This window comes from Chlorocebus sabaeus, chromosome 25 (genome assembly GCF_047675955.1).
Source record: "Chlorocebus sabaeus isolate Y175 chromosome 25, mChlSab1.0.hap1, whole genome shotgun sequence".
NCBI classification, from domain to species: Eukaryota; Metazoa; Chordata; class Mammalia; order Primates; family Cercopithecidae; genus Chlorocebus; species Chlorocebus sabaeus.
The window spans coordinates 57,883,870-57,905,366 of NC_132928.1; the positions used below are offsets into that span (position 1 = coordinate 57,883,870).

The 21,497-nt window shown below is 42.0% G+C and overlaps 1 protein-coding gene and 1 pseudogene across 2 annotated transcripts in view; both read right to left on the minus strand.

Moving 5' to 3' along the window:
• Positions 1 to 5,392: 5,392 nt before the first annotated feature.
• The window catches only part of METTL13 (methyltransferase 13, eEF1A N-terminus and K55), a 32,911-nt gene continuing 16,806 nt past the window's right edge, over positions 5,393 to 21,497 (minus strand). Inside the window, exon 8 of one of the 2 annotated variants that reach the window (XM_073011796.1) lies at positions 5,393 to 5,891. In XM_073011796.1, coding sequence (XP_072867897.1) covers positions 5,650 to 5,891 — 242 coding nt within the window. In that variant the 3' untranslated portion in view covers positions 5,393 to 5,649. Of the gene's footprint in view, positions 5,892 to 16,038; positions 17,633 to 21,497 lie in introns of those variants that run through there. The other variant, XM_007989497.3, reaches the window with a different exon arrangement.
• Positions 15,379 to 16,691, minus strand: LOC103231039 (small ribosomal subunit protein uS19 pseudogene; annotated as a pseudogene).

The following is a 21,497-nucleotide window of genomic DNA, read 5'->3' on the forward strand; positions in this document are numbered from 1 at the left end:
AACTAAACATCTCCCAAAGAACAGTCATTTTCTGTCTTGAAACTTTGAGATTGCACCTATGCACACATTAATCTTACACAAATCACTTACCTAAAGCACATGCTAAGCTCAATCACTGTGTCTTCTGTGGCCTCAGTGGTACAGTATTTCAAACAGCATTGGAAGAATTCTCATAGAGACCACGCTATAGGAAGGCGTTGTTATTAAATGTATTTTCTTCTCCCATTTAATAAAGTAGTACAAATACCTTTTTTGTTAACTGATTCATTTAATAAACACTTCTTGAGGACCTTTAAAATACTGTTCAAAGCATTGGAGATAAAAAGAATAATAAGCAAATATATAAACTCAAAAAATTTAAATACTTTACTCTCTTTCTTTAAAAGTCTACTTCTAAACCTGGACAGACAATAACATCCCCAACAGGTCAGTAGATTGGCACCTCAAGACCTAGTTTCCAATGCAAAACTCTATTCTTCTGAACACCCTTTTTTATTGTTCCTGTCCAGTTCTAATTATTTCTATATGTATTGTTTCATTTTGCATATGTGGTTGCATTACTTTGTGTAGATGGATGGATAGATAAATGGATGATTACATAGATAGATAATTACCTTCATATCTTTCCATGCATTTCATATATTGATATATGAATACACACACAGACACATACACACACACACACACACACACACACTCTACACACCTATTCATATCTTTCTTTGTAACTATATTATAGGCTATTGAGGGAGCATTGGCTATGTCTTACAACTGTCATCACATTTTTTATAGCCCACCCATCTTTGTTCCCCATGCTCACTCCTGGCATCCAGTATGTGCTACATGCAAAGTAAGATCTCAAGAAGGGGTGGTGAACCAACCAGGAGGGAAGGAATTTACTTGAGTAACATAGTGTTTCCCTTCACCGTGAAAAGTAGCAGCTGTAGAGCAACTTCATACTCAACATTTGCAGAGCACTTCAGGGCCTTTCAAATCCTTTTATCTAACTGCACTCTCACAACACTGCCAAGAAGGTAGAGTGATTTTCCCATTTCACTGATGAATAAAACTGAGACCCACATGAGGTAACTGGCTTGTCTAGCTAGTGACTTGTGCTAGATGTTTTCTGCATCCCCCCAGAGCCACTCTCCAGCTTCTCCACCCTGCTATCTTCCTCAGGAGCTGGTCTGCGTGGCCAACATCAACAACTCCCTTCTCTCTGACTTTTGGTAAGATGTGGCCAATGGAAGGGTCTCCAATGGGAGAGTGGGAGGAGAGTGAAGTGGGTATGTATAACCCTGACTCCATCCCTGTTGGTTCACTCTAAGTTGCGTGTGGCCTTGAGATGATGGTCACCGCTCCTCTCAGGTGACTTTCTCCAACTTCTACTCCCCCCTGCTCAAATAGCCAATCTCCCCACTCTTGCTTCATCAGCCAAGTAATGGCTCCCCACACTTGCTTTCTCTGAGACCTTACACCATCCCTTGTTGGTTTCCCTGAACCCTGCTCACACCCTTGTGAATAGTCTCTCTACCCAGCACTCTTCAGTTGCCCACTGTGACTATGCCATGTGTCTTACTGGGTTCCTGGGTGATATGTTAGTCCTGTTCCCACCTTCTAACTCTTGCTCAATCCTCTGGGCTCTAATTCTAAGCAGTTGCTTCTCTTGATACCAAATCAAAGGAAAGAGCATCATCACATCACATCAAGCAGCTCCCACTGGCTGTTACCCGTGAGGACCTTCCAGGAGTGCAAAAGCTCCTCATGTCCACCCTGCTCAGCTCTGCTGGTAAGTTCTGGAGTACAAATATCTGTACCTGCAGACAGCTGTAGCTTTCTCTCAGTAAACAAATTGGTCCCAGCCACAGATACATTAGTGGAAGCAAGACAGTGACTCATCAGAGAAGCTACAGTCACTTGACCCCCTGTGACTCAGACACATTGTGTTGTCAACAGGGCACTGAGCTGAATAAAAGCTGAATAAACCAATGATTTGCCTCACCCAGGCTCCTGGCAATCAATGAGTTTAAAAGCACTGAGAATATTAGTCTATTTGCTCCTCCCCTCAAATATCTCTCCTGTGTATCTTCCAGCCTTTCTTTGTCATCCTGCCCCTTTCTTCCCCACCCACAAAAAAAAAAAAAAAAAAAAAAAATTGTTGAAAATAAATCAGATAAAGGACACAAGGGCTGCACTTCCAAGATAGCAAGCCCACGGCCACCAGCCAGCACTGCACTTTGCTTTAATCATTTAGTGGTGCTTGGTATCCACAATTCCAAAAGCCCTGCTTCTCCTGTCTTCCAATTTTAGTCTTAACAAAAGAACACAATTTGAAAAGCAAGTACACTTAGCTGACTGGCTTCTGATCCAGTCTCTCTTCCCTAATTATTTCCTCTCTTTGTTGGAGTTCCTTCAGTTTTTATAATTTTAAGGCCTGTGCCTTTGGCATGGCCTTGCAAAACTTTGCATATATTAGCTAGATAACATGTTGAGCACAACATGTTCAATGAAATAACAATGAGCAAGTACCAAGTGTTCAGCATGTGCTAAGGCCTTTACTTAGGTTATCTCATTTAATTATTTTAATAACCATGGGAGACTGTGTGTGTGTGTGTGTGTGTTATTAAATGAGGACAGGCTCAGATGAGTTAAGTGATTTAGCTATGGCCATGTAGTTACAGTTAATGATGAAAACAGAATGTGAATTTGAATCCAGGTCTATCTATCCCTCAATTCCATACTCTTTACCATTTTCCTACTTCAGTATAGATTTAATTTAATTTTCAAAATACAGAGTTCTTCAACTTCAGACAAAAATTCTCAAGAGAAGGCAAAATATGCCATGTTAATTTTTGTAATTAAGTTTAGCACTCATTTATTGAGCACATACTAGGTCCCAGGTCATGTGCAATATACCAGGGGCACAAAAGTGGAAAAGATGCCATCTCTGCTTTGAAAGAGCTCACAGTCTATATAGCAACATAGCGACACAGCTTCTAAATTTCTTTTAAGTCCCCTGGTTTCCCTTCAGCCCTAGGACTATATAAAAATAATTTTTCCCTTTGTTTGTGTCAACATCATAGCTGAAAGATTTCTACTTCTTACTCAGCAACTACAATTAAGACCAGAATAGATGATCACCTTTGTGTGTATTTTAGAAAAAGGAAGAAAGGAAAAAGAAAGAAAAAAAAGGAGGGAAGGAGGGAGGGAGGAGAGGGAGGGAGGAGGGGAAGGGAAGAGAAGGGAAGGGAAGGGAAGGGAAGGGAACGGAAGGGAAGGGAAGGAAGTAGGGAGAAAGGGAGGGAAGAAGGGAGAAAAGGAAGAATCAGTACATTGGCCACTAATCAGTACATTAGTGCTTAAGGAAACAAAGGAACAAATGCTTGAAATTGAAGCTGTCTCCAGAATTCCATGGTATAAGGTCACTATACCTACATGGCAGGATTCATTCAACAAAAATTTCTTGAACATTTATTATAAGATACGAATAGAGCCAAAGGGTTCATAGTCAAATGGGTAGAAGGACAAGTTAATCAACAATTACAGCCCAATGTGAGAAAAATCATAGCAGCAGTTCTCGTAACACCCCATGCGAAAACAGGAGAGGAAAATGTAATGAACACGGGATAGCAGAGAAAGTGAGGATAAGGGAAGAAAGTGATATTTGAGCCAAGACCTGAGGTGAAGTGGGAGTTAGCCAAGAGGAAAAGTTGGGAGGAAAACTCCAGAAAGTACACGGGTTAAGCAAAAAAAAAAAATGGGGGTAAAAGAATCCAAGGCCTTTTGGTGAGAACCATTGAACACTTGCCTGAAATTGTTTTAACTTTTATATATTTTATTTTATTTTATTTTATTTTATTTAATAATTTTACTTTAAGTTCCAGGATACTTGTGCTGAACGTGCAGGTTTGTTACATAGGTATACATGTGCCATGGTGGTTTGCTGCGCCCATCAACCTTATTTTTATATTTTTAAATAGGTGATACAACCATGGCTCAAAAATTAAAACAACATGAAAGGGAACCTACTGAAAAAACTTGTACCTCTGCCTATCTTCGTCCTCCCCATCCTCCCCAGCCCATGCACCTGTAACTATTATGAAATAGTCTTTTGGATGTCCTTCCACTGCTTCTTTATGCAGATACAAGTCAATATGACTATATATATGCACATAACCCAAGGCTTTCTGAAGGTGTATGCGTTTTTTACTACACTAAAGCATTGTGTTACTTGGAGAAAGTAAAATACATTGATTGTTATTGTTAGTAGTCTTCATGGATGGAGTGCCCCCTACATATCATTACAGCTAAGGTCACAACTTCATTTTATAGTTGAAGAGAAATGAGACTTAGAAAATTCAAGTAACTTGTCAGGTGCAGACAGCTAGTGAGTGGCAGAACCAGGGTCAGCGGAGGGAGGCAGTGCCGCCTCCTCCAGAATCCTATTTCAGTGAAATGGCTCTACTATTCACCTAATTGCTAGAGCTAGAAACCTAAATCCCTCTCAGCTCACATGAGGTCAATCACCAAGTCCTATTGATCTGAGCCTGTTATTATCTTTCAAATCCATTCCCTCCTCTCCACCCCATCATTGACTCTCACCTGGTCAAGACCTAGATTTCTGACTGGTCTCTCTCTCTCTCTAAGCTGAGGTTGCCTGCAATGTAGCCTCCATTCTGCTGCTGGAGTGATCTTTGTAACACATAAATCTGATGGTATCTCTCTACCTCAAAATCCTTCCAAGGATCCCAGTTGCTAAGAGTATGAAACCTAACTCCTTTGCATGGCATAGTTGAGCCCTACTCACATTTCCTGACATTCCCACCACAAACCTAATGCTACAGAAAAACCAAACCACTTCAAGTCTCTAGAATCCTCCAGATGTCTTCTGTTCTGGGTCTTTGCCCAGCCAAGTCCTCTGGCTAAACCACTCTTCTCTCCCTTGGCAAACTCCCCATCTTCAGCTCATGCGATACCTTTTCTGGAAGCCATTCATGTCTCCCCCAAGCAGAGTGGCACAGTCTTTGCCTGTGCTTTTGTTCATACCTATACAAAAGCAGTCACTTCGTGGTCATGAATGGTTTTTGTGTGTTTCTCTACATTAATCTTCACATTCTTTTAAAGTAAGAATAACAGTAATTGACTCTAATTTTATTTTATTTTATTTTTAATTTAGTCAAATGAAGCAGTGGGAACAGAGAAGGAACAAAGAAATCTGTTACTGGTTGTGATCAATTGGTTATAAACACCACTGCATTGCACCGCTACATCAGCCACTTTTTTTTTTTTTTTTTTTAAGATGGAGCCTCATTCTGCCACCCAGGCTGGAATGCAGTGGCACAATCTCAGCTCACTGCAACCACCACCTTTCAGGTTCAAGTGATTTTCCTGCCTCAGCCTCCCAAGTAGCTGGGATTACAGGTGCGCACCACCACTACTAATTTTTGTATTTTTAGTAGAGATGGGGTTTCATGTTGGCCAGGCAAGTCTCGAACTCCTGACCTCAAGGAATCCTCCTGCCTCAGCCTCCCAAAGTGTTGGAATTACAGGCGTGAGCCACCACACCCGGCCTGCACCAGCCACTTCTAATTTTAGATTCACAGTGCCGAGGATGGTGCCTGTCACATAAAAAGGCTTCAGTATGTATTTTTAAGTGTTTGTTATATGAATAATTCCCAAACCCAGGCTCTTTTCATTCATTACCCAGACTGTCTCCCTCAGTAGTTCATTATTACCACAGGGGTGGTTTACCTGGTACAGAGATTTGAAGGAAATCTCTTGGATTATGGGCACCTGATCCAACCTCAATAGAGAGCAGTAGGAGGAGTGAAGAGTCTCGCAGAACCCTGAGTTATGTTGAAGGCATGGTGAGCCTGCAGGAGGAGGAGGATCTGGAACGAGGAAACAAAGGTCAAAAAGATAAATCTTACCTACTTTCTAATTTTACTTTTGGCAGGTCTAGAGTCAAGCAGATGTATTCGAGGTTCAGGCCTAATAACCCTGAATACTAATCGTGAGTTTATCAGTGTTATGCTACTACATGCAGCTAGGAAAGAAACTGAATATTAAGGGCTCAGAATTCTATAAAAATTAGCACCATGACTCTTAGGAATAGAAAGAGAAATTCCTCTAATAAGTGATTCTAAAACTTGGGTTAATATAAGAATCATCTCAGCAGGTTTTTAAGTTTTCAAGTTCCCATCATAGAGCCACTGATACAGGGGGGCCTGGAAATTTTCTTTTTCCAACAAGCAACCCAAGTGATAATAATGTAAACAATGCTTAAAGTGGTCTCTAAAGCTTTTTTATTATACACCCCATATATTTAATTTTTTATTCATAAATCGTACTCTGTGTTTCTGCACCTATACATAGAACATACTCAGAATTAAAATATTCAAAAGATAAAATGAAAATAAATCTAAATATAATTTTTAATATTATCTTTCCACCCATCAACGGATCATCCCAAGTATGTATCAATGTGCATCCCAAGAGCAGGCTGCCCCTCAGTAAAATCAGCATCTATTTTAATGGTTTCAAGGGCCTCATTTGGGACATGTCCAACTACACAGTTTTTTTTATCTATTGAGGTTCTTCTGTGTACCAGGGACTGTGCTAGACCATTTTACCCCATATTATCTCATGTAATCCACCTAGTAACTCTGCAAGATAGGTATTATTAATAACAATTACATATTTGGAGACTGAAATTCAGTGAGATCCATGTAGGTTGCCTAATGTCTCATAGATAACAAATAATGAAAAACAAATGTGAATCCAGGTTTCTAATGTTTCCCACTATATTATGTATCTATGTCAGTTAAGAGTATATTTAGCTGCAAAGGAACAGAAATTCAGTCACAATGATTTAACTGGATAGTGGTTTATTTTTTTCTGTAACAAAAAGTCCCCATGCATGGAATCCAGGCTGGTAAAGAGGTTCTATAATAGCACCAGGGACACAGGTTTCTACTCTCTTTCTATCCTGCCATCTTTAGTAAGTAGTTTTTGTCACAAAATAGATATTTCTACCTCAGGCATCACAGCTCTATTCCTGCAAGAAAATAAAAATGGGAAGAAGGACAAAAGATAAAAGCTAAAAAGGCCATTACTCAGCCCTGTTTAATAGCTTTTCCAGGAGCCCCACCTGGTAACTTGATCTTGAATCTCACTGCCCAGAATTGTGCCACAAACCCCACCTGTAGCCGCAAGCTGTGTACTTTAAGCTGGGCATAGTTGGGACAAAACTGGATTTCTCCTAATTAAGAAGCAGAAATTGAATTCAGTGGATGCAACCAGGAATATCTGCCACATTCCTTCCGTCTTAACCCCAGAACTACCACAGCATTGTAGCTACTGCAGAAACTAATACAGTCTTGCCGGGCGCCGTGGCTCACGCCTGTAATCCCAGCACTTTGGGAGGCCGAGGCAGGTGGATCACCTGAGGTCGGGAGTTCAAGACCAGCATGACCAACATGGAGAAACCCCGCCTCTACTAAAAATACAAAAATTAGCCAGGCATGGTGGCACATGCCTGTAATCCCAGCTACTCGAGAGGCTGAGGCAGGAGAATCGCTTGAACCCAGGAGGCAGAGGTTGCGGTGAGCTGAGATTGCGCCACTGCACTCCAGCCTGGGCAAAAAGAGCGAAACTCCATCTCAAAAAAAAAAAAAAAAAAGAAACTAATACAGTCTTAACATCCCAGGAAGAGAATCTTTTCAAGTCATGTAGTGCATATCCCCATCTAATGCTAGAATCCAGTCTAATCTATCATGACCAAGAGATTATCCAGTATCTGCTTGAAACTCTGAGGATGGGAAAGCTTACGACTTTACTTTGAAATTTATTCTACTTGTGAGAAGCTTTAATTATTGGAATTTCTATTCCAGTAAAAATCACAATGTATCATATACACATTTTTTATACTGGGGTCTTAGGACTGGAGGCTGTTACTTATTCATCTCTGTACCTGGTACAGTTGTCATAAAGAGGTGACTCAAGAAAAGATTCAAGGAATAAACTGATAAATCTTTTTTTATATTGAAATTAAATGATTCTTCTAACCAGTAAAAAAACAAACAAACAAGCAAACAAACAAACAAAGAACCTCTTTTTTCTCTCCCAGGCCCATTCCATTCAACTGCACTGTCATGTTCAGTTAATAAGCAATATGAAGAGTGATATATTAGGGTCACATGCCAGGAGCTGGTCAGGATGTGTAAGAGGCCCTGCAGAGCTCTGGAAATAAGCTTTGATCAGGAGGAAGTGAATGTGCGTTAGAGAACAGCTTGTGATCTGGACCCACACACCACTGAGAAGAAATGCGGCTCCTGTAGGAAAGCCCCCAACCCAAAATTCACCACTCTTTTCCTGGTCTCTGCCAATCTGGGTTTCCATTACTGCTTGGCAAATTTTCCACTACAACACAGGGAATCAAGGAAAATGATGCACATGCATGTGCACGTGTGTGTGTGTGTGTGTGTGTGTGTGTGTGTGTGTGTGTGTTCAAACCATTTTCTCTCTGGGATTATGGCCCTTCCCACACTTTCTCTTCCAAGATGACAATCACTGCATCCTCTGGTATGCTCACATGCATAAGTAGTTTTTACTCCAAAGTAAATGGAAGAAACAAACTGTCTAAGTGGAGATGTAAGTTCACAAGGTTCAAGTGATTGAAAGCTAAGATCTCCGGCTAGGCAGGACAAGATCTGATCTTATGATGACTTAACTTCTCTAAGCTCCTGGTTCCTCATCAGTGAAGTGGGAACAGCAATATCACCACCTCAAATGTTGTGCAGATTAAATGAGATACAGCCTGTAAAACACCACAATGCCTGGTACATACAGTGCTTGGTAAGTATCAGCCAATCATTGTCAATGTCATTCTACTTAGCGCATGAGTTTGGCACAGGTTCTTCTCCTTTTGCAGGCTCTTTCCCTAGCCCTGACCTTCAAGATAATTCCTAGGCCAGGTGCAGTGGCTCATGCCTGTAACCTCAGCACTTTGAGAAGGCAAGGCTGGAGAATCGCTTGAGGCCAGGAGTTTGAGACCAGCCTGAGTAACACAGCAAGACCCTGTCTTTACCAAAAAAAAAAAAAATGTTTAATTAGCTGGGCGTGGTGGTTCATGCCTGTAGTCCCAGCTACCCAGTAGGCTGAGGAGGGAGAATCCCTTGAGCCCAGAAGGTTGAGGCTGCATTGAGCTGTGATTACACCTCTGCACTCCAGCCTGAATAACAGAGTGTAAGACCCTGTCTCGAAAAAAAAAAACAAAACAAACAAACAAAAAAAAACGCACACACACACACCTGTTTCTTGCTCTTCACACCACATACCCAAGCCATATGTAGCTCCCTCAGTACTACAGGCCTATGGAAAAGGAAACCCTTTTTCTAACTGGGCTCCTTCTTTGCACCTGGCTCATAGACTTGCTAGTAATTCCCAGGTTCTCTTCCCAGAAATTGTCTCATCCACCCTTCTTGATGATGAACCAGCACAATTTGGATACCCCCAAGTTATCTCTCTTTTCATTTCCTTCCATTTATTCTTTGCCTTTTTCACATATTAGTAACAAGCACCCAAATCCTAAATCCTTCTATCCTTCTTCTTATTTTAAGAGACGGGGTCTCATTTTGTTACCCAGGCTGGAGGGTAGTAACTATTCACAGACATGATCATGACACACGCTACAGCCTCATATTCCTGGGCTCAAGAGATCATCTCACCTCAGCCTCTCAAACAACTGGGACTATAGGCACGCACCACCACTGCTGGCTCCCCAAATGTTTCTCAATAAAAATAATTTTTAAAAACATTTTACAATACATTATCATTTATCAAACACTCCCACTTAATACATCTCATTTTAATTTTACGATAGCTTTGTGAAGGACTATTATTCCCATTTCGAAGATGCGAAAACAGATGCAGACAGCTGACAACACCCGCCCAAGGACCCAAAGGCAGTTAGAATGAATCTGAGACTCCATTTCTGCTGCTCTGAAATTCGTGATTTGGTCTCTGCCACCTTGACTTAGTACATGGGTCACTATATGTTGAGCAACTAGGGGAGGAGATACATTACCAAAATTTCCTGTCAATCTAGATACAGGTGCGCTGGGACATAGGGAAGGCTGCCTTCTATCCTCTCACTGCCTCTATGATAGGAGCTAGACGTGCTGGTACAAGCCAATGGCACTGGAATAACCCAGCTTCTGCTGTCTACTGTGACTACTAGAATTACCTCCAAAAGAATCTAAGCCATCTCACTCCATCAAATATTTATTGTATACCTAGAATGTATTCAAAACCATAGATTATACTGGGATCTAAGACCTAGTCTAATGGCCCCCAAAAGCTTCCAATCTAGTCAGGGACTGAGACTAACAATATAAAATAATACATAATTAATTTTAAATTGGACAGAAGAAATCATAGATGCTGAAGTAGTTCAGAGAAAAGGTAGATTCATGGGGTCTGAAATAATAAAGAGAGATTTTATGGAGGAAAAGCTTCAGCTAAAATGAGAGGATGCATCATGAAAGAAATGAGGACCATATGGCTACTCATAGATCCCCCCCGTGTATTTAGTGTACCAGGCACATTTACCCATAATCACTCAGAAGCCCCAAAGCAACAACCCAGGAGTCCTCAATAAATAGGTAAGGAAACTGAAGGTCAGAGAGGTTAAGTAGTTTGCCCAAAGTCACAAGTCTTTTAAGTGATAAATCCAGAATTCAAAGTAAGCTTTATCTGATGCTAAAGTTGGTGCTTTTTCTGCTACCTTGCTGCTTACTACTGACAGGTAAATCCAAGAGCTAAAACAAATGTTATTGGTCCATAAAGAGCCTGTTGAGAGAAAGGGGTATAGTGAGAAGAGCACTGGAACTAGAATCAGCAGGCCAAATTTGTAATTAAGTTTTCATTTCTAATGTATTTGGTAAATCCTCCCTTGACTTTCAGTTGTCTTATCTGAGGTAAATGGAGAAAATGCTAGCATCTCTTATTTATTTGTTCACCTGTCATTTATTGAGAACCTGTTTGCATGCCCGACACTGCACTAAGCACTTGGGGAAGAAAGAAGTTTTAAAGGAGAACAACTTTATAGAATAGGGTTATCTTTTTAAAGAGAACTGGAAACCAGGCTGAAATTATGGGGCCTGTAAAAAGAGGAAGAAAAGACAGCCTTGGCCTAAAGAGTAGCCCTGGGGCAAAGCAATTGAAAGTTCTCTTGGGTTCTGTGGCATAGAAAATTTACATGACTTAACTAAGATCATATAGATCTTTAAAGTCAGAGACTGGCCTAAAACCCAGCCTCAGTGCCTTTCAGATGACCCCATCAACCTTGTACAGTGAAAAGAACTCAGACCTTGGAAAGAAAAATACCTTGATTTAAACCCTGCTTTTTACCTTCAGTTACTTTAGAACTAAACCTCTCTGAGCTATAGTATTGCATGTAAAAAAATAGTGATAAAAAATATTCATTGTAAAATGAGGTTACTATAGGATTAAAATACATGCTGTGATTTCTGCTACAAGAAAGATGGAGTAGTAGAGTCCAGATTTTCTTTCTCAGTTGATACAAGACAAAATATATGAAACAATGGTTTCTTTTTTTTTTTTTTTTTTTTTTCCTGAGACAGAGTCTCCTTCTGTTGCCCAGGCTGGAGTGCAGTGGTGCCATCACTCCTCACTGCAACCTTTTCCTCCCAGGTTCAAGTGATTCTCTGCCTCAGCCTCCCAAGTAGCTGGGATTACAGACATATGCCACCACACCCGGCTAATTTTTGTATTTTTAGTAAAGATGGTGTTTCACCATGTTGAACAGGCTGGTCTCGAACTCCTGACCCCAAGTGATCTGCCTGCCTCGGCCTCCCAAATTGCTGGGATTACAGGCATGAGCCACTGCGCCCGGCCTGAAACAATGGTTTTCAAGACATTGGACATCGGGCAATAAAAAACAATAATCCCTGAGAGAAGAGAAACAAATGAGATGAACCCTATGATTGAGACAAGTTACTCCCTTAAGAGGGTTTCCAGGTTATGGCCCAGAGAGTAGAAACTGACATATAGCCTTATAGAGTCCATGAGTTGTAAAGACACAGCTGAAAGTCCAGAGAGACTGACCAATCTCTGCCTTTACGAAAGAAGAAAGAAAGAAAGAAAGAGAGAGAGAGAGAGAGAGAGAGAGAGAGAGAGAGAGAGAGAGAAAGGAAGGAAGGAAGGAAGGAAGGAAGGAAGGAAGGAAGGAAGGAAGGAAGGAAGGAAGGAAGGAAGGAAGGAAGGAAGGAAGGAAGGAAGGGAAAGAAAGAAAGAAAAAGAAAGAAAGAAAGAAAGAAAGAAAGAAAGAAAGAAAGAAAGAAAGAAAGAAAGAAAGAAAGAAAGAAAGAAAGAAAGAAAGAAAGAAAGAAAGAAAGGAAGGAAGGAAGGAAGGAAGGAAAAAAAGGGAAAGAAAGGGAGAGAAAGAGCGAGAGAGAGAAAAAGAGAAAGAAAAAGAAAGAGGAAGAAAGAAAAAGAAAGAGAGAAAGAAAGAAAGAGAGAGAGAAAGAAAGAGAAAGGAAGGAAAGGAAAGAAAGAAAAAAGAGGAAGGAAGGAAGGAAGGAAGGAAGGAAGGAAGGAAGGAAGGAAGGAAGGAAGGAAGGAAGGAAGGAAGGAAGGAAGGAGTCATCAAGCAAAAAAGAATATATACTATATGATTTCATTAATGTAAAATTCTAGAAAATGTAAGTGAATTTGTAGTGATAGGAAGCAGACCACTGGTTGTCTAAGGACAAGACTTGGGGTGGGAACAGTGGGATGAAGGAATTGCAAGGAGCATAAGGTAACTTTGTGGAGTGATGGACATGTATATACATATCATATATATTAATCATATATATATTTTAGAGGCGGAGTCTGTCACCCAGGCTGGAGTGCAGTGGCACGATCAAGGCTCACTGCAGCCTAAACTCCAGTGGCTCAAACAATCCTCCTACCTCAGCTTCCCAAGCAGCTGGGACTAAAGTCATGTGCCACCAAGCCTGGCTAATCATTATCATGATTGTGGTGATGATTTCATGGGTATATACAAATGCAAAAACTTATTAAGTGGTATGATTTAAACATGTGCAGTTTGTTATATGTCAATCACACTTCAATAAAGTTGCTTTTAAAATTTCCTGATGTTTCTATGGTACCTCTAACATAGTAAGTCCTTAATAAATGTTAGTTCTGTTTCTTTTAACAACTATGTTTTACAACTAGGAACTAATAGGATCATAATTCCTGACTAGGGGAACTCTTTCTCACTAGAAAAGTATAGGAACTATTTTTGAAAGGCTGAACTGTTTGGTCATCTTTGCTTTCGGTTTTACTAAGGCTGGCAGCTCTCTGTATCAGCAACGCCCCCAAAGAGCCAGGCAAAGTGAGATCAGCCTAGCTTTCCTCCTCTCCACCCTCACCCCTCAGAGCCATCACCTTGGTAACCTAACCCAATTTGATGGCTTATGAAAATGCAAGGTTGTTGATGTTTGTACCCCCATTGCCCCAGCATACTGTTTGGCGTGTGGCTAGAGCTTAACAAAGGATCAAAGAGAGAAGGAGTGAAGGAAAAGAGTAAAGCTTCCAACCCTGTGCCTGTGTGCCTGCATGGTGACCTCCAGGTCTCCGTGTAGTGCAGGTCTCAGCTAAGTCTCAATAAAGGAAATTCTCTGCTCTGGCTGAGGTACCAGACCACTGCAGCTCTGGGTCCTGATAACACCCACAGCTTTCACACCAATGCCTTTCCACAACTACTTCACTTACTGGGTCTACTGAGCACTCTGCTAGGGCATCACAACCATTCTCAGTCCATCAATCTTGATTGGATAGCAAAACAGATGACATTTTAACATCTTCATGTTGCTAGGGTTCTCAACTTTTACGTTCAAAGAAACAAGATGGTTATCATAGTGGCAAGCGCTGAACTGGAAACCTAGAGACATGTAGCTAGTCCTGGCTCTGCTCTCTCACCAATGAATGACCTGGAATCAACCTAGTCTATACTTGTAACTCATTGGCCAGCCTTCCTTACCACAACTGTGCTGTTTCAGGGGAGGCAAAATGTTTAAGAGTCACATCACCAGCCTTGGGTTGGGGGTAAGTCCTAGATCTGCCACGTGATAACTAGAAAATGGGTTGAGTGGCCTAGCCCATCCACAGGTCCCTTTGTAGGAAATTTTTCTGTGGTCCATTTTTCAAATGGCCTGGGGCTTATTCATTCTCCTATGGGGAAGTAGATGCTGTGGTGGCCATGAGAAAATAGCTCTTCTGGTAAGCAAAGTGCTAGGTATGCAAACATTCAGTTGACGGTACTCCTGAAATTTAACTTGAAAATTGTACCTAATGGCTTCTGCAAATTAATAGCATTCAATGGGGCCTCAGCCTTGTTTCTCTGCAGGACATGCTAATATAAGAGCCTTAAAAATTAATAAATTTATATAGACCACATAACAGTCATACTTCCTATGAAAAGCACCTGCCACACATTAATGAAGCTATCCTTTCATTTTTCTTAAGTATAAGGTTCATGAACAAGGACTTGTATTACTTTTATTCATTACAGTACTCCCAGTGCAATAGAAAAATGCCTGATACATAGTAGGCACTCCAATAAATGTTTATTGAATAAAAGAATCATTTAATAAAATCCTTATGAGTTGAATCTGTATGTAGTGCTTTGTAGTATTGTAACCTTCCTCGACCAAAATAACAGCAACTTCATTTCCCCTAACAACTTTCTTTAAATACCCTCACAATTTCCTTCTTCCTTCCTGGGTAGTCTATTAGCATCCTCAGAAGACTGGTAGAGATCCAAGCCTTATTTTCAAGAATAAAAGCTGGAAATCATTATTTCCAGCTTTTTTCAGCGTTATAGATTAAATCTCAACAGAACCCGGGTAGGCTATAGGACTTGTTGACCTGCTGAAGAGGCCCTGCAGAGGACGGTACCATCTTGTAGGCATAGTACTGGTTCAGATGAGATTTAATCTACAACTCTGAAATAACTATTTCCAGCTTTTATGAGAATAAACAGAGAAGAGGGGCTATAGGACTTGTTGATGTGCTGAAGGGGTCCTGCAGATTATTGTACCATCTTGCCTAGATAAATAAAAGATATCACTATATTGATTAGGTATTTGTTTTATGCCTTCATTAAAGAACCAATCTTGTTTTGCCACTCTTGGTTTGTAGGTAGAAACCAAGTTCCTTGGTTTCATAAATAGAACGAATCTGACTAATTCAAACCCTTTGCTCCACAAAATATTGCAATCATTCAAATTTCAGTGAGAAAAGACATTTTGTTATTTATTTATTTATTTATTTATTTATTTTATTTTATTTAAGAAATGTGTGTGCCTTTATTGGCTGAGCAGACTCCTTGAGGGTGGTGAAGCGGGAAGAGTGGGTGGTTCTGATGCCTGGCCGGGCAGTGCTTCACAAGCTTGTAGGTGATCGAGGTAATGGCCAATCCTCTCGGGCTTGCCCTCCACTTGGTTGAAGGCTTTGCCGTTGTAGACGCTCACCATGCTATCCACCATCTTGTCTCCCATCTCGGGCAGGATGATCATGTCCTGCAGGTGCGCGTTCACCACCTCTGGCTTCTGCATAGGCGGTGCCCACTTCTTGACCTTGCACAGGCCCTTCAGCAGCAAGTGCTGCTTCTGCCATAGGCCATAGTGCAGCTTCATTCGCTGCTCGCATGACAAGTCCAGCAGCGGGTCGGGGTGCACACCGCAGGAGGTGAACTTGCAGAAAGTCTGCTTCTTCTGCTTTGCTGCTTTTTCTGCTCCACTTCTGCCATCTTGACTTTTTTTTAAAACAACATGCCTCAAAGATCTCCAGTGAAATAGAAAACCCAAACTGCCTCCCTTTCCAGTGCTGAAAAATAATATCCTATGGCAGCTATTTCTAGGCCTGTTTATTATCAGAATTGCTTGAAGAGTTTTATAAATGCAGATTCCTTGGCTCTACCACCGTCCTACTCTATCACCCCCCCCCAACCCCAACCCACACACACACACCCCCAAGATTCTGACATAGTAGGTCTGGGATATATGGTCCAGAATCAGTACATAGGAAATGGACCCCAGATGGTTTTGTTGTGCAACCAGATTTTGAAACCACCTTCTAAGCTGTGCTGCTATATAACAAAAAAACACCCAGAACTACTGCCTACAAAACCAGGGACTCCTTTCCCCATATTCTAAAGAAGGGATTGTGTCTCCCAGCCTACCTATCCTGCCACATTTGAAGGAGCTACAAACTAAAATGCCTGCAGGACCAGGCATGTAACATAAATGCAGGAAAGACACAGAAAGCAGTGAGGACTATGGTAAACACCACCCATCCACAAGGCACAGATGCCTGCCAGTTCCAGCCAAGCATGAACATGGGCCTGTCATCACAGGAACTTCTAAATTCTCAAAAGAATCCAGAAATTTTAAAGATTTTGTATAAAATGATTTTCTAATCTATTGATTTTATTTAAAATGTCTGGTGAAGGCTAAACATATCTGGGGTAGCATGTGGCCCGGAGCCCATGCACTTTGGGAGGCCAAACTCCTCATACCACTGCCATTCACTCAAAGGGCAAGGAGCTAAGGTGTGGGCTAGTGTGAAGGTGGGAGGGGAATATATTCCATTTACCAAGTGACTGCTGATGTTTGCATTTCAGAGCTAAACCAGCAGTCATTAATGAGACTAGCATTAATGGTTCTGTGGGGTGGCACAAAGCCCTTTTAGGCTATATATTCATTCCCCAAGGCTGCTGAAACAAATTACCACAAACTTGATGGCTTAAGCCAATTGACATTTATTCTCTCACAACTGTAAAGGCCAGAAGTCTGCAAAGTGTCAGCAGGTGGGTCCCTCTGGAGGCTCTGAGAATCATTCCTTGCCTCTTTCCTAGCTTCTGGTAGCTGCTAGCAATCCCTGTCATTCTTTGGCTTGCGGGGATGTCTCCCCAGTCTACCTCTGTCTTCGTATGTCCTTCTCCTGTGTCTCCCTTGTCTCGTTTCCCCTTCCATTCTAAGTCCTTATCATTGGATTTAAGGTCCACGCTAATCCAACATAATCTCAGCTTGAGATTGTTAACTTAATTACATCTGCAAAGGCCCTTTTTCCAAATAAGCTCACATTTATAGGTTCTGGGGTTTAACGCTTGGATATTTCTTTTTAGAGCCACTATTCAACCCACTACAGGTAGGTTTCCAAAAAAAAAAATCCATTATTTCAATCAAATTTTACTTCTACTAGCATTTATCTACTAATTTACTACTATGATAAAAATGACTTACATCTTGGCAGAAAACTTGAAGACATGCCAGCTCAGGCCCAGAGGTACGTTGTTACATATTTTTTCTTCTTATGTGCCGCTAGCTTCACGTCTTACTAGCATTATTCCATTGCTGTATTTCCTGCCATTACTTCTAAAATCAGGGATGTAGGGGTAAAAGGATCTCTGCCTTATACAGGCTTCCACCATTGGAGAAAATGGTGCTGTCTCCATGTGCGTGGCAAGGAAAACAGGTGACGGTGGAAGAGCAGAGGGCACAGGCTACCAGGTGAAGCAAGAGAACAATAGGTCAAGTAGAAGTCTGTCTTTATTGACCTGAGAAAGACACAGGAAATATGGCTTAGGTGAAAGAGCCCCTGGAAGTGCCATGTTCCCAAGAAGAATTTTTTACAGCACCCAAGCACTTAAATGTGATTTCTAGTGCCATCTAGTGGGAAGCACAGGAACCAAGTGAGACCTGGGATGGAAAAACAAAACCATGAGTCCAGCCTTCGGTCACTTTAAGGGGGCAGTTTTTATTGAGGCTGGATTTTTTTGTCTGCCCAGCGAGAGGATCTAAGAAGACTCTTACCAAACATCTGACCATCTTGTATGCTGCCCTTACACTTTATGCACAGGTGGTTGCTGAACTCATCCACGTGCTGTGTAATTTGTTCTCCCCACCTAGTTGGTGAGCAGAAGCTGTCTTTTTATTAGCACAAGCACAGTGTCTGGCACAGAACAACCTCTCCAAAAAAATACCAATTGGGTATAAAAAAAAGAAAAATCCAACTTAATGATTCTTTTTATGATCAACCATTTAGCTGTTAACAAATCTGCAGGAACCAAATGGCAAGACAAGCCACAAGAGGGAAACTGCATGACTTATGGTTTGCTAGACTTTGAGCTTTATTAAGCAGTCCTTGGGAGGTACACTCAGGGCCCAATTGTAACAGGGAGTGAGGGTGCTGTGCCCCAGGGAGGAAATCGCCCAATGCAACAAGTTGACTCCTCACACTACTGCCATCCACTCAAAGGACAAAGAGCTAAAAGGTGTAGGCTAGTGTGAAGGTGGGAGGGGAGTATGTTCCAGTTACCAAGTGACTACTGATGTTTGCATTTCAGAGCTAAGCCAGCAGTCATTAATGAGACTAGCAATTCCTTCCTCCTTACCTTGTAACATATCCATCCACAGAACCTCTACCCCAGGAGTCCTCAATTTTGGCTGCAAAACAGCAGCCATCACCTGGAAAGCTTTTTTAAAATTCTGATGCACAGGCTGCACTCCAGGCCAATTAAATCAGAGTCCGTGGGGGTGGGGCCAGGCCTAGGCATTTTTTAAAGCTTCCCAGGTAAATTCCATGTCTAGGGGTGCTGTAAAGTTACTACAAATATAGGGGCTTAAAACAACACAAATTCATTATCTTATAGTTCCGTATCAGAAGCCCAAAATGGGTCTCACTGAGCTACACTCAAGGTATTGGTAGAGTTGCACTCCCTGCCGGAAGCTCTAGGGAAGCTCTAGTTTTCTTACTTTCTCCAGCTTCTAGAGGCTGCCCACGTTCCTTAGCTAGTGGCCTATGGTCTTCAAAGCTAGCAATGACTGGTGAGTCTTCCTCACTTTGCTTCACTCTGACACTGACTCTTCTGCCTCCCTCTTCCACATTTTAAGACTCTTGAGATTATGTGGAGTCCACCAAGTATCTGTATTTGATTACTGAAAATAATCTCCCAATTTTGAAGACAACTCATTAGCAACACCAAATCCATCCGCTACATTAATTTCCCTTTGTCATGTAGTGTAATGTAACATTCATAGGTTGCAAGGATTCAGACATGGACATCTTTGGGAGAACATTATTTTGCTTACCATATCCGATGACTCCAATGTGCAGCTGAGAATAACTGCTGGTTGTGCCAGGCACCATGGCTCACATCTGTAATCCTAGCACTTTGGGAGGCCAAGGCAGGCGGATTGCTTGAGCCCAGGAGTTCGAGACCAGCCTGGACAACATGGTGAAACCCTGTCTCCACCAAAAATACAAAAATGAGCTGGGCATGGTGGTGTGCGCCTGTAGTCCCAGCTACTCAGGAGGCTGAGGCGAGAGGGCTGCTTGAGACTGGGAGGCAGAGGTGGCAGTAAGCCAAAATCGTGCCACTTCACTCCAGTCTGGGCAACAGAGTGAGACCCTGTCTCAAAAAAAAAAAAAAAAAAAAGAGTAACTACTGGTCTACCCAACCCATAAGAAGACAGACTTAGAGAAGAGGCCCAGTTAGCAGGCAGCCATGACAGAAGACTGGAGGCACACACTGAAAAATTGGTAGGGAACAAGGGCAAAAAGGCAGAGGACAATAGGCAGCCTTACCAATTTTACATTGTCACAGAACTTGTTTAGGAAGGGGGGAGGGCAGAGGCGCAAACTGTCATGTGATTTATTCTCATTCAGTTCTCTGATAGTCCTGGGAAGCTAAATTGTACACTCTCCCAAGGATGATGGGACCATCCCCACTCAGCTGTAGCCATTAAAGAAAATTGAGGTCATAGATAAGACTCTTCCAGACTTTTGTAACTCATTGCTATCAGCTTGCTCCTTGTTTTGTACTCAGAACCTGGGTGCATGCCAGATTCTCAGGCATTTTGTAGGCTGTCTCCCCTATAATCTGTCTCTATGCAAAATAGATTATAGCTTGAAGATGTATACTGGTTGGCCAACATTTTAATGTCAACACACACACACACACACACACACACACGAGATTTCTGGCTTCTCTTAAAGACCTAGCTATGCTAAGACAGTGCTCCTGCAAGACAACTCAGCTGGGACAGCCGCTGCCTTTAGAGGAGACATTTATTCTCTGGTTTGCCACAGGTCTCATCCTAGCCTTTCTGTTTTATACCTGGTTCACTCGCTCCACATGTTTGTTACTTGCTTGGTCTGGTAGGCATTGAAGCTTCCAACCCTCCCCCCCTCCTCTAGAGCTCTCACCCCTAAAGTTAGGCAAAATTCCCATAAGGAACCATTTGCCTGTCATTAGTGCAAAAGCGAAAAGCTCTCCAGTGGAAAAGATGGGATTCAGGCCAATGGCTGTCTATACACACACAACTTTCCTCACAATCCAGCAAGCTCCAGAGGGCAGTCAGACTAGGGTTTGAGTAAGCAGGCTGTAGCCACCAAGTGTTCTGGTGAACATACTGGTCTCCATTGGTACAAATTTCCTTTGTAGGAAATTAAGCCGAAAACTGACTCCTGTCCCTTGGTCTTTCTCAAGCCTTCAGCACATAACCAATTTCCTTCTTCTTTTATACTTAAGTCTTGATAATCATCACCCATGAGTGCCTCTTCCCACCTCCGAATGTGGGAAGCGACATGTAAATCCGTGCCTAACTCTGTGGACCTTTCCCCCTAAGATGTAACTGAGACCTTATCATTCTGATAATGCCCAGAGCTTGGTCGTGCCACCCAAATGTGCTGCTCCAAACTCTGCACAGCATGAGGGTGCTCTGACCAAGGACAGGCAGACAAGCTCCTCTGACTCAGACGCTGGGCCTCTATAACCCATCCTGACACTGCATGGGCTCAGAGATTTAAAAAAAAAAAAAAAAATAGAGTGGCCAGGCACAGTGGCTCACGCCTGTAATCTCAACACTTTGGGAGGCCAAGGCAGGTGGAGGGCTTCAGCCCAGGAGTCAGAGACCAGCCTGGGCAACATGGCGAAACTGTGTCTCCACGAAAAAATGAGCCAGGTGTGGTGATACATGCTGTAGTCCCAGCTACCTGGGAGGCTGAGAGTTGGGAGGATCATCTGAGCCCAAAAGGTCAAGGCTACAGTGAGCCGTGATGGCGTCAATGCACTCCAGCCAGGGTGACAGAGAGACCCTGTCTCAAAAAAAAAGAAGAAAAAAGAAAGGACTTGCCAAGTAAGGTCCTCTGGGGTACAGAGACCCGACATGAGGGATAATCTTCCCATTACGGGGTTCCAGGGGAAGACTCCGGCCTAAAGAAAGAGCACCAAGTATTTCTAAAGGATAAGATCTAAAAACGCTTCTCTGCACTCTCTCCTCTCCTTAATGGACTGACACTATTTTCTAAGGATGACAACCTCACTGAAATACAGACAGTCTCTGCTTACAACTTTTCAAGTTTACAACGGGTTATCAGGTTATTAAATGCATTTTCTATTTATGATAGATTTATCAGGG